Here is a 13,551-nt window from a genome sequence, read left to right as displayed (position 1 = left end):
CCCACGGCTATGGACAATACCAGTCTTCAATCTTTACCCATCTATGGAGAAGGGTTCTGCCATTCTTCCCACATCATTGTTATCCAATTGCTCTTTGCTGGAGGGTTTTGTTGTTCTACCTTCCACTTTAAAATGTTCCTGAGTGTGCTCTGTTGGATTAAAGTCAGAGGACATAACTGGGCCAGGTCAGAGTTTGACTTGTTTCCACTTAATAAAAAATATATAATACATATAAGATAATTTTTCTCTTTGTCAATGACTCACCTGCCAGGCTTCTGGAGACTAGGAGTCATCTATACATTCACTATTTAGTTTTACAAACTTTTTTACTCGCATTCATGCTGCCAACTTTAAACGTAATCTTTGGTGGTGTGCACTCATGCAGGCCCACATTAACACACTCACCTCCATGTTTAGTGGGAAGCACAGGTTATAGACTATAAATATGGACAAAATGACAGCTAGCTCCCAAAAAGTGGTGGCTAGCTGCAGTATAGGTCATAAACCCTGCCTCCTCCATGTAAGTGTAAGGGACACAGATCAAGCTAAAAGTAGGCAAAAGTTAAAGAAATATTTTCTCAAAGATGGTTTCTGTCATTTGAGGGAAAAGTAGTATCACATTAATATATGACAGATATATGGTTTTGATTAGTTATTTGATGCTATAAAGTCACGATTGACATGTTGTCCTTCACTGTGATAGCCACTGGAGTTGTGACTGGTGTCGTCATTATTCTGGATCTCAGCTTTTAGTCTTCAATACCTTTGCTATGAGTGATGTGAAGAAACTGCATTGAACATTCTTCGCTTTATTTTTCATTAACAATATCTCCTGATCAGTTTACTCATTTTCTCCCCATGCTTTACTGGCAGTGCACCTCTCTGGGCCTGTCTGCATGCAGGACCAGGAGTGAGGCATGCTGCTCATCTCTTAAGCCCATTTAACAGCTCGTTACCCATTCGTCTCTTTCTCCCTCTTTTCCTCCGTTCCAGGCACTCATCATTTCTTGGTCAGGCTCCATTTTTGCTAATGCGGCGGAAATGAGCCGTGGGCATTGCAAAGTGAAGTGGAGCAGATTTGTCGTGGCATTTTACTACACTGCACTCCATGAAAACACAAACAGGGCCAGGTGTAACAAGGCTCGACACAAACAGGGGCAATGAAGACATGGGCGAGCCCAATGACACAGAAAGCTAATGGTTTGGCCACATTTAATTCAGTTGGACAGCAGTTAAAACACGGGGGGCTGAGCTGTTACACTGCACATATAACGCTTGATGAAACCAGATTAGAGGTGAGCCACAGAGGTGCTGTTCCACACGGAGTTAAGCATCTTAACGGTGACACTGGTGTGGTCATGATATAACGTATAAAAAAGGATTGAAAAATGGAAAATAAGGGAGAGTGCACTTTTCAACACAGGTCCCATTCTCATAACACTATGCTATTCGTGCTAATTTATGAGAATAAAACTGGTTGTAAAATATTCAATACCATTTTTCTTGGGAATAATTATCTTATGAAAACCTTTTAAAATAAGCTTTTCATGAAACTATAATATTTACAAAACATTCAAAAAACTGACATTGAATTAAATTATTGATACTACTCGACACTCTGGTGCTCAAGCAGTCGGAAGCAGTTGGAAACAAGATTAGAAACAATCAATAGGTGGGAACATCTCATGGGTCAGACAGTGGCGTCCAGTGTCTGCTCAGGATCGCGGGAGCTCATCAAGAGGAAGAGGCGTTTGGAAAGCTCTGGGCCGACCCTCCGAGTCGTGGAGGTCACACCTTCGCCTCTTCGGATCATAAGGTCCGACAGCAGGGAGATCCTCTCGCTGTCGGTCTTGCACAGACTGTAAGCCTGCAGAGAGACAGGGCCATATTTAGTATTGGGGGGGGGGGGGGATATATATGCTGAATATGACTTGAAAACATTTGGATCTCGATATCTTGCCTCGATCTTTAAATCTCCATAAATTTATAATTTCTCACGTAGGCTGCAGTTAACTTGACACGCTAATTTAAAAGGGTACCAGGAAATAAATATATGATAACTGTAAAAAAAACATTTAGAAGTCTGCAGTCGCACCGCCGCTGCTTTTCTAAGGCTGTTATAATTAATAAATTAAAACGCTATAATCAACAGAAAGAGCATAAATATGTTAGCACAAGGGAAGAAAAGACAAACATTTAAGCATTTTATGTCGAGGCCTTTCTTAAGAAGATAAGCATGATGTCATAGAGCTAAACACACTGTCTCTTTTTTAATGTTGAGCTGTTTTGGGTTTATTTAAGTAGTTACTGTATGTGTCACCCTGTGATATACTGGGTGCTCGTCAGAGGTGTATCCTGTACTATGCCTGATGTAAGGTTGTTATCGTGTCAAATCATTATAAGTGCCAGTTCTAAACCTGCCTGTGAGGAATGGGTTGTTAGCCTGGCCTGTTGTGAAACTGTAAGAGTGACCTGCAGTGATTGAGTTGAAAGACAAGTGAAGACAGGCTGCTGGACTCAGTCTGCAGAACCCTGAAGTTGCACCACCGCTACTGCACCAAGAGCTGTTCACCTGTTCATTCAGAATGTATTGAAGCTCCACTCAGAACGCAGAACCTTGACCAGGAGATCAGTTGTTGTCAACGCTCCCGTTGTCCAGATGATGCTGATGAAATGAACGTTGTGAGTCCTAGCCACAGCTGCTGCCGGGCGCTGGTCAGCTATTTAATCTAATTGTTTTACTGTTTTATGTATCTTAATCCCACCAAATTTGACACTGCACTTCTTTAGGCCCGGATCCATACACATAGGACGTGTGGCTCGAATAAGATGAATGGTTCTTGAGATGGCGCTCCACATTCGGAGAGATTGTTTCAGTAGATAGATAAATATTTTTTGTCACAAGCCCTTTTTTCTATCGGTCAAAAAAACCACTAACACCCACTAACATCTGGCTTTTGTCTGCAATGCGAATGGACACACTCGGCGTTCAATTCCAGGTGAAATGACACCGCAGTAGACACCGGGGATGGAAAGGTGACGCCCATGTGATTGTGTTAATTTGACAGCAGTGAGGTGAGAGGGCGCCTCAGTATGCTGAACATGACACACTGCGGAAAATAACGGTGAGGCGACTCCTCTACTGGCAATGGGAAAGGAAAACCTGCGTATATCTGCTGATTTGGGTGAAACAGAACTAATAGTGGGACAGAGAAAGGACTAGTATAAATATATACATGGGGTATCCTGAACGAATGAGCAGTTGCAGTACCTTTTTGAGCAGCTGTGGGGATGGGTAAGCTGCCAGGATTGCTGCGGCCATGTCTGGGCTGACTCTGTTGAACTGCTGGATCTGTCTCTTCCACACCTGCAGAAGGCCCTTACCAGCTTTATCCACCCGCTGACCGCCCGCCCACTCGCTCTCCAGGTAGAAAGAGAAGCCCGTCTGCTCCCTCTCTCGCCTGACAACACACACACACACACACACACACACAAGCAAGAGACGTTATTGTTTGATCTGCAAGAAAGCATTTGACACAGTTGTTAAGAGGAAGAACTACTTTCGCTCACTTGAATGGGGCCTCTGCAACTGCTTTGGTTGTCATGGTGATGTGATCGGAGAAGTCTTTCCAGGTTGACAAGTAGCGGACTGAGACGCCAGTGTGGAGCTGGAGATGTGCCACTGCCTGATGGGATATTGGACGACAGAAAGATGTGGATCACTATTAAAAATAAAAGACTGTTCATTTATCTATTTAAGATACGCGCCAGACACCTTAGTTTACATCTTAATGTGTGGGATTGCAGCCAGACAGCATTACATCTGATTATCAAATTATGGAGTTGACTTTTCCCTCAATATGAAATATTGGACAAATCATTTGAAGGCATTTGGGTGTTTTTTATTGGAGGTTTAAAATGTTTTCAGGTGCAAATGATATTCTTTAGTGGTCATGAAATTCTTACAAATATATTATAGAGGTCCTTATTTGCACAAACTTCAATTAAGTTACAAATTCAGGGATTCAACTCAAATCTGGGGCTGAATAAAACTTATTATATTAACTTAAAAATGAAATATATTAACACATACGTTTTTTCAATTAAATATTTGCAGTGTTTAAGGGTAAAACAGCTAAAATCATGCATCTGTTTTCACTTTTTATAAAGTAAGGCCCTTTCAAGCTATAAATGTTAAAGATGTAAAAAGATGGTTTTATTGCCTTTGGACAATTTGAATGGGTTTATACAACTTTAAAATATATTCTGGATTTTACAATATTTCTTCCTTGAGAGGATAATTTCCAAATTAAGAGGTTCAAATAAATTCTGGGGTTGAATAATATAGAAATGAATGGATTATAATGTGTTACGGAGTTAAAATGAATTACATGCATGGTTTGAGGGCTTTTTATGTGGAAACCATCCTTGAATTTTAACCTAAAAAAATAATGAATTTCATGGGAAGGTTACTTTTCAAAGAGCCGATGCAGATAATCAATTTGAAATACATAACTAGATAAAAATCCACAGATTTTATATTTAATGTCATTAAATCCAAAGTAAAATAATTACATCGTTAGTAATGGGGAATATACTGGGACTTAAATTTAGATCTCTATGTGAGACGTAGATTCAGTATTTATATGTTTGTTTTTTCTTTGGTGCTTTTGTATTGTATGTACTTGATTCTATGTTGTGTTGTGTCTGGACCATGAGTCTGGATAACAAATGTTGCCATCATCATCATAATAGAAAGATGACGGGATTCGGTACCACAATGAATAATTAAACAAACACTGGTGTTCGTCCTCCACCAGCGAACCCACCTCTTCTACTTCAACCCGTGACACCTCAGGAAGCGCCTCAGCTCCAGCCTTCTTCTTCGTCTTCCTCACTTTTCCTCCGCCTCGCTCCTCATTTGTGACCGCCTCTCGAAACCTCTTCTGGCTTTGCGACTTCTGGGATCTGAGGGCAATAAAAAAAATGGTTGGTTTATTCTTTTTGGTATTAACTCTCAGCGTGTAGTCTGCCATGGTCTCAACATGTGGGCAGCGGCACTCATTTTGCTTCATTTCCCTTCTTCAAACAGTTTCCAGCTGAGTTCCGCTAGCTGACAGTAATATGTGACATGTTTCCAGACACTGGGGCAGCAGAAAGGATATATTGAGGTTAGTTTACAAGGTATCTGAGTGCTATTCCTTCCTGGTACCACGCAATCAACCAACCGTCTTGTTGCCGTTTAACCTTCTTCCCTGACCAAGCTGGTACAGGAATTCGAACCCGCTGCCTCTGGGTTATCAAAACATCACTAAATGAAGCCCCTCCCAAATGAAAAGAAGCAGATGCCGTCCGTCCCCACCTGAAGTATTTCTCCATGTCGATGACCACCAGGCTGAGGAGCTTTCCAGGGTTACGTCTCTGCTGCTCCTGCACCCACGACGTAAGAGTGGGATTAGCGTCTGACCTGCCGTGTCTCTCTTCCTGTGTCCAATAGAGTGAATGGAGAGCAACAACAGGTATTAATACAATTAACTTTACCCACAACTGGGTGGTGAAACACAAATCCTGCACTCCTGAACATGAACAAAAATATGTATCTAAATCCAATCAAGGACAGGGGGGGGGTAAAATGGCTGAAAGTTGGGTCAACAAAAGTGTTGAAGGCTTGGTGATGATGAAAAAAGTGTGATAGAGGTCTCACTCCTTCTTTAAAAAACTGAACTAAACCCGCTGAAGGGATTTTCCTTGGCTTTGTCAACCCTGAAACCTGCTCGTTTCTGCTGGTGGCTTTAATGTAGGCCAGCTGAGCTGAGGACCCAGATTGTGCAACAAAATCGCTCTATTTTAGATTAAATGTTCTGAGTGGTAAATGGTCTGTATTAATATAGAGCTTTTCTAGACTTGATCACCACTATAAAGCACTTTACAGTACAGTTTTTTGCCACTTTTATCATGAGAACAGCACAGGCATCTGGGGCAGTTTGGGGTTCAGTGTCTGTCCAAAGGCAGAATGGGGAAGACTGTGATTGAACCACTGACCCTGTGGTTAGAGGACAACCCGCTCTACCCCCCTGAACCACAGCCACCCTCCATTATTATACACATATATTCATGTGCATTAAGCATTGCAGGAGTACTGGGACATCAATGACACAGGGAGACATCTTCATAATATACAAAAGCATATGGGGATTAGGAGAAAGTTAGGGAGAGACAGAAGGGATCAGATCTCAGTCACATCTATGTGGACAGCGGAGACACATTAGTACCAGGTGTAAATATGATCAGATCAAAATCATATCAAGATACGATCTGAATATGAAACACATGTGAAAGCAGGTGTAAATGGAGTCAGTGTGACCAGGAGCAGCTGCAGCGTACCAACCTGAACGTAGCTGTGGATCAGAGAAGTGAAGTCGTCCACGGTCATCTGCATCACTACATGAGCCTCTGGTACACACACTCCGTCACCTGGCTGAGATACACACGCAGAACACACGGGAGATTGTCATTTATAGTTATTTAGAAAAATTGTATGATTATGTTGTGATGTTACACACATATAAACCTGCTTCTTGTTCTCAACCTGCGAGTCAATTACAGAAAAGTCTCACAGTAACCCCTTGATATTCATGCTTCACCTCAATGTACGGTATAAGACATTGTGTGTGCAGTGTTTTCCTGATATCCATCATAACCACTGTTGAAAAACACACATTCTTTATTAATATTGTAAACTTTTTTTTTTTTGTCACGTAAATGTGTTTAACTGACTGTAGTACTCATAACTCCAGAATTAATGAAGGAAACATATTTGTTTTGCCAACACAATCATGCACAAATTATGTGCCTACGAGTCAGTTGCTAATTTAACAGTATTGAATAAAGATGTGGTGCAGAGGCCTATGCTCAAATACATCAGGTTTATATCATCAAAAACAGTGCGAGTACAAATAAAACAACAGTGGTTTTATCAATAATCTGATCGTTTCTGGATCCAACTTCACAGAGACGGAACTCGTGCGACTTATCTTGTCAGTCGAATTGTGTCTGGAGATGAGGCTTTAAATTTAGATTATTAATCCGTATTCAAGTTTGAGAACAAATGTCATTATTACCTCTGCTAATGCAGGTTATGGGTCAGGGAAGAACCAAATACATATAGGTGTAGATCCAGATCAGAGGATGGATCCAGGAGTTTCTTAACTCTATAATTTATGGATCTTGATGAAAAATATCAGGCATATTTAGGGAACAGAAATCTATGCGTTGTTGCAGCTAGATTGAATTTAAGGATGTTTATTTCTGCTGCTATCTGAGCCACTGTAACCTTTCACTTGCCAAAAGCCTTCTCCACCAGCATGTATAAATGTGTGTCCGGCATCTTCTACTCATGGAGACACACACAACAGCACTGCTGCTGGAAGAAATCCTTGGGGAAGCACTGGTGTGTGTGTGTGTGTGTGTGTGTGTGTTTGTTTGTGTGTGTGTTAATACCTGAGCACAGGGAGTCCTCCTCCTCCAGCTGACACTGCGTGGGAGGGGTTGCTTCTCTATGGCACAACTGCAGCCCAGAGCCTGCACAGACGCCAGCAGAGTCCCGCCTCCCTCCAGCTGTAAGAGAGCTGCGAACACAAACACACACACCGAGATAATGTGCACAATATATCCATTTAACTGCTTAAATAATGCATTCAAACGATCCCGACGCCATGCACACACTTGGCTTAATTTGCAGTCGGAAATTGTCTTGGACATATATGCAGAGAACCTAAGACGCTGCCCACTCTGAGGGGATTTGCTTTCAGTGCCAGGTAATGTTTTCTATTTACCTGGGTCCACAGCCACCACCATGTGCTTGATACACTCCTCTGGCTTCAGGGCCTTGGCAGCCTCTGCCAGAGCTTTTCTCTCTGCTTTCTGCCTCTCCTGTTCCAGCCGGAGCCCCTCCTTGTCCCTCTGCTGTCTCTCCCTGGCTTGCCTCCTCTTCAGAGCCTCCTCCCTGGAGGCCTGGATCTCCTCTGCCTTCCGCTTGGCAGGATTCCTCCTGGCAGGGGAGGTGTCGACGCTCCCTGCACTGGAGACGGGCTTCGTACCCGGCCATCGCTGAGGGAGAGCTGCCGCCTCCTCTGGACCATCCGAGGCACTGTGGCTCACCTGACGGTAGCTGACTAGGGGCTGTGGCTTTGGAAACCTATTCTGGCAGGAGAGCTGTAAACTAGGCAGATTGGATGGGGAGTTCAGCTCAGCATCTTTCCCATTAGTGACAGCGGAGGAGGCACTGATCACATTGTCTTGTCTCTGTTTGAGTCTCTGTGCCAGAGGGACATAAGGTGCATCCTCATCAGAATCGCTGCTGATCATCATGACATCAGCCACCCCCCTGCGTGCACCTGCTGCATCCTTCACTGGGGGGGGGCGCAATGCGTTTTCTGCATCAGAATCAGCCAGATCCACCAGGTCTGGTTTGTGTCTGTGTCGACCAGGCTGGAGGAAGTCAAACACAGGCAACTCCTCGTCCAGGTCGCTGGTGGAGTCGCTCTGGCTGCACATGTTCTTTCAGGTCCAAGAACAAGCTACTGTAAAAGGAGATATCAGAGAAGAATTATGAGGGGGGGCCGCACATTAGAAAGCCCCCAGATAGCCTTTGCTTCTGGTTGGGGGAAAGAAACCACCAGGCTTCATCCAAAGTTCTTACAATTTAAGATTTAAAAGTGTAGTTGTGTAAGGATTTTAATATTTTAACTATAGTCTGTGTCTGACTGTACTCTTAACAATAAAGATATAAGCAGTTTGAGCCAGATTATGCCTTCACACAAATGATTTAATAATAAACTTTTTCCTTCCTAGTGTTTAATAACTGTCGTTTAGTATCACACCTGTCTTGATAAAAGGTCCGCTAAGAGCTGCTGCCTGATTTGAAGTCAGTGAAATCTGTGACATACTATACACTGTACGTTAACTTGTTCTAATTTCTAACTTCTGTATTAAAGCGTAATTCCCTTAGATTCATTCAACATCACATAGATATCCCAACCTAGAACAATAACAGGGGATATGTGTATGACAGTTTTGAGCTGAGTCTGGCTCAGCGTTAACAATGGAGACACACAGGAAAGCCTTTCGTTTCGCACACTCACGACCTTTCATAAAGTTCAGATGTAGGATACTTAGAATGAGTATCGGCTACTCACAGTAGCGTCCGGTTACAGTACTGTGAAGTATTGGAAGTATTTCCACGGACAGTTTGTTGCGAGACACGTTTGATTTCCCCGGGTTGCAAAGTTATGGTGCGTTCATGCTTATGGGAAGAACGGAATTTTCAAAAGTCCATGGTGGGTTAGTGGGAATTCCAACACGTACACGACACCTAATAAAAGTGACATATTCGGTTTAGTTTACTGAAAATGTAAGTTGCATTAAGACAAAAATTCGTAATTTTTTCGAATCAAAATGGGTTTTTTTGAGGATGAATAATCGGAACCACCATCAGATCTCAAGTAGTTTAAAACACTGCACATGGTTTTTTTTATTTTGATGTTCAAATTAAGCTGAATCCAACTCTTATGTCATTAAGCTACAATTCGGGAACTATTATGAAATATATGTTAGGTTTACATGCATGTTTTCGTATTTTTCTTGGGGCTTTTGAATGCAGCGTGCGTAACTGGATGTGACGAAATTACGTCGACGCAAGTCACGTAATCCAAGATGGCGGCGCTGGCGTCCTTGATGCTGAAGTCTCGAGCAGGTATGAAGTATTTATGTTTATATACTTTCTGTTTTTTACTGCAGTTACTGAAATACTCGCAAGAACGACAGAAGTATGTTTATGAATTCCCAGCAGCCCCTGGACACATGCGTTTTAATGACCTGATGTCTACGAGCTAACTTAGCTTAGCTAGCTCTGCATGCTGTCAATGTGTAAAGTAGCACTGAATACCACAGACATGTGATGCCACTGTCAGCGTAGGTAAAGGTTATCAACATCCAATATATATGTAACATGATTTTAATCGATAACCAACTGTCACAAACGTGTGTTTACCTGTTGTGTATTCATAACAAGCGACACACCTACTTTGAATGTTCTTGATCAAACCTCTTGTGATTGAAAGTCCCACTCCTGTGTGTATGTTGTTTGAAAACCTTCTTCCAGATTGCTTTACTGACAATTTGCATTGAATGAGGAACACTGTTAAATCTGTCGTATTCTGAATGGAGTCTGGTGTGTGCTTGTCTTGATGTCAGGGCTCAGACAGGATGTTTCAATCAATCAATCAAATTACATTTGTATAGCCCATATTCACAAAACACAATTCGTCTCATAGGGCTTTAACATGGTGTGACATCCACTGTCCTTAACCCTCAGCAAGAGTAAGGAAAAACTACAAAAAAAACCTGTTAACAGGGTAAAAATACGTAGAAACCTCAGAGAGATCCACATGTGAGGGATCCCTCTCCCAGGACGAACAGAAGTGCAATAGATGTCAAGTATAGGAAAACATCATCAAATTAAAGTTTTTTTAGCAGCATTGATAGGGTAAACATTTTGAAGGATAACTTCAATACGGTATGTCAAGCAGTCCTGCTGCAATCATAGTCTCTGGTCAGCAGCCAGCAAGGTCATGATCCACCATCCCGATCAGAGGCCACTAGATCCAGCATTGCGCAATCCACAAATCGCAATCCATGGTACGGCCACAGAGGCCCTGGATCTGCGGGCGATAAAGCAAAGGGATTCCGGGGAAGGGGGATAGGGATGGAGAAGAGGAAGGAGAAGCTGGAAAGAGAAGCTCCGTGTGTCATGTGTTGTTTCTGTTTCAGGTTTGCTGGCGTCTCGTCCGTCCCTTCTGCTGGAGCCCGTGAGGTTCGCCTCGAAGAAGTCCGGTGGGAGCTGTAAGAACGTCGGTGGAAAGAGCCCCGGGCGGAGATATGGCTTCAAGAAACAGGATGGTAATTCCTTTGTTGTTCTGAGTGAAAGCCTCAACTCGCCCACTCATTGATAGTTTCTGTTGGACCTCTCTATCAGGTTCCCTACATCTCCACCTTTTGGTCAGTTCTGGATTCCGTCACTATATTATTTCTAAAAGCTGATCCACAGTGTAAAGACTAGGGAAGGGAATCGGCAGGGACCTCCCGATACGATACTATCACAATACTTGGGTGGCGATACGATACGGAATCATACCATCAAATACAAAACAGTCAAATTCACTTAGAGCTTTACCATTTTTATTTCAAATATTAACATTAACTTAATGACTGCCGGGCAGCCAATAGAGAAAATAAATAACTATGTGCCCTATTATTGTACAGCCCCTGTCTACCGCACACAAACTGACAGATTAAGAAATGTATGCCACTTAGGCTACTTTTAAACAATAACTAAAAGGTAAATTAAATAGAATGAATGAAAGTTTACTTAAAATATAAACTTTGAAATAAACAAAAAGTAGGCTATGCGTTATTGTTGTTTGCATGTAGGCTATGCAAAGCTAGTGCTTGGGTATGTTTAGATTCTTGTGCAAAAACAAGAGCTAGTCACATGATCTGGGGTGATGCTGCTCCTCCCCCCCATATATACCCTCTGTGTAAAACCAATAAATAAATGTTTAAAAAACAAAATAATTTAAAAATTATTATTATTTATTTTTTTTAATCGATTTGGGAGGCATCTTGGCGATTTAAAATTGTCATTCACAAGAATCGCGATTCGTAACTGAGTCGATCCCCCCCCCCCATCCCTAGTAACGACATAGAAGACGCATCTCGACATACGATAAAAGTTGTGCTCCACACTTGAAACATTTGTGTTTTTCATCAATAAAACCTTCCGTGTATTTTAGCTTTGTTCAAAATAGTTTTGTTCACATTCACTTAACTTTGACTCTATTGTTATTGGAGATTGATTCAACTGTTTGTAGTAAATGCAGGTGGGGACTGCAGAAGCTGATTTGGTAACAATTTCATACATTCTAATAATTTCTACAGATCATCCTCCATCATCTCTGTGTAATGTTAATTAAACACTGTCAGTATTCTCAATGATTGACTAACACAGTGATTTTTATATACAATTTTCAAACTATTCTCAGGGTTCATTCAAAATGTGATTAATTTTGACTATAACAATCTTTAAACCTAAAACAGAATCCCCACAGTGTTCCTTTATGGGAAAGCGATGGGAGTCATGTGTGATATTCCTCTTGTTACTGTGTAATTACATTGGTTACAATGTGGGTGACCTTGACTCTTGCCATCCGTTTTCCAAGGCAACTTGGTCCACGCCGGTAACATCCTTGCAACACAGAGGGTGATGAGGTATCACCCAGGAGCACATGTGAGTAGACGCATTCTGTAGCAGAGGTTTGAACCTGACGACATTTCTTTTTTTCTTTTTTTTATTCTTTTTTTGCTGAACATACATTTCATGATAAAGTCAATTAGAAGAGCGGTTTAGTATGAATCACATTTCAATTCAAATGCAGGCATAATCACAGTTAATGGGTTGAGAAAAAAGAAAAATAAATAAATAAATAACAATAACATGATTTTTCAAATTCATAAAATTGCAAATCTGTGGATATTGGAATTGTCACATTATACAGCAAGTAAATTGTCTCTTGTCTCAAACACACTTTCCAGTCTGTGACTGGTTTCAAGATTAAGAGCTCACCTCTGAGCTTTAACACTGCAATGAACACTGACTTGATATCTATAAGATCTGCAGGAAATCTTCATCTTCATAACATAAATTACACACACAATAGAAAGCAGTTTGCAAAGAGTCACGGTTTGCCCCTGTGGTGCATTTCCTTTTTTTTTCTGTTTTCTGAACCTGACGACATTTCTGGGTCAAATGTGAACTTTCACCATCTGTTCTGCAGGTGGGTATGGGCAGCAACAAGACCCTGTTTGCCCTGGAGGAGGGCCACGTCAGGTTCACCAAGGAGGTCTACGTCCCAGCACCACGCAGCCAGCTGTCCACACGGGTCATCACCAAACTGCCACAGGGAGCTGTGCTCTACAAAACTTTCATCAACGTCCTGCCTGTCAAACAGGAGGGCAAGTTCAAGCTGGTGGACCTGGTCTGAAACTGACTGGAGTTCCATTCTTTCCTTTTGTGTGTTCCTGTGACAGTCAAAGAGGATCATGTGCACTCTGGAAAACTCTGCCAGCTCGGGCTTCGGTCTGTGATCTCCCATGTGCGTTTAGGCAGAGACATTGAGTAACTATACTGGATAATAAAGTTTTATATGTATGTGTCAAGGGTAATGGCGTGTTCTGTTGCTTAGTGGTGGAAGAGATAACACAACAATGTACAAAATCTCTGACTTTACTATCAGCAAAATGTTTATGTGGTTTGATTATAATGCAACTCATTTTACTTTATTTTAAAAGTAATGTGTAGTTCAAAACAAAGTTGAATCTTTGAAACATTAGAATTGAGAACTGAGAAGTTATTCAATCTTTATATCTTTTGAGTTTCAACTGCTCTATAGTGATGGGTGTCTGCATATCAAAAGACCGATTAAGGCACTTTTT

General features: G+C 41.7%; 2 protein-coding genes across 2 annotated transcripts; one reads left to right on the top strand and one right to left on the bottom strand.

Moving 5' to 3' along the window:
* Nucleotides 1-1,690: 1,690 nt before the first annotated feature.
* Nucleotides 1,691-8,556, bottom strand: eme1 (essential meiotic structure-specific endonuclease 1). Its single transcript, XM_061095589.1, has 8 exons — nt 7,836-8,556; nt 7,501-7,628; nt 6,389-6,478; nt 5,363-5,484; nt 4,830-4,968; nt 3,571-3,686; nt 3,272-3,461; nt 1,691-1,867 (listed from the first exon to the last, which is right to left on the bottom strand). The coding sequence occupies exons 1-8, from the start codon at nt 8,554-8,556 to the stop codon at nt 1,691-1,693; spliced, it is 1,683 nt and encodes a 560-aa protein (XP_060951572.1).
* Nucleotides 8,557-9,686: 1,130 nt separating this feature from the next.
* Nucleotides 9,687-13,275, top strand: mrpl27 (mitochondrial ribosomal protein L27). The gene is made up of 4 exons (XM_061094945.1): nt 9,687-9,754; nt 10,831-10,959; nt 12,279-12,346; nt 12,894-13,275. Exons 1-4 carry the CDS (start codon nt 9,715-9,717, stop codon nt 13,098-13,100), a joined length of 444 nt encoding a protein of 147 aa, XP_060950928.1. The 5' UTR covers nt 9,687-9,714; the 3' UTR covers nt 13,101-13,275.
* Nucleotides 13,276-13,551: the final 276 nt, after the last annotated feature.

The sequence above is a fragment of the Limanda limanda genome, chromosome 21, assembly GCF_963576545.1.
Source record: "Limanda limanda chromosome 21, fLimLim1.1, whole genome shotgun sequence".
In the NCBI taxonomy this organism is placed as follows: domain Eukaryota; kingdom Metazoa; phylum Chordata; class Actinopteri; order Pleuronectiformes; family Pleuronectidae; genus Limanda; species Limanda limanda.
The sequence above is the reverse complement of the archived record's forward strand: the minus strand, read 5'-3'. Positions and strand labels throughout refer to the sequence as shown.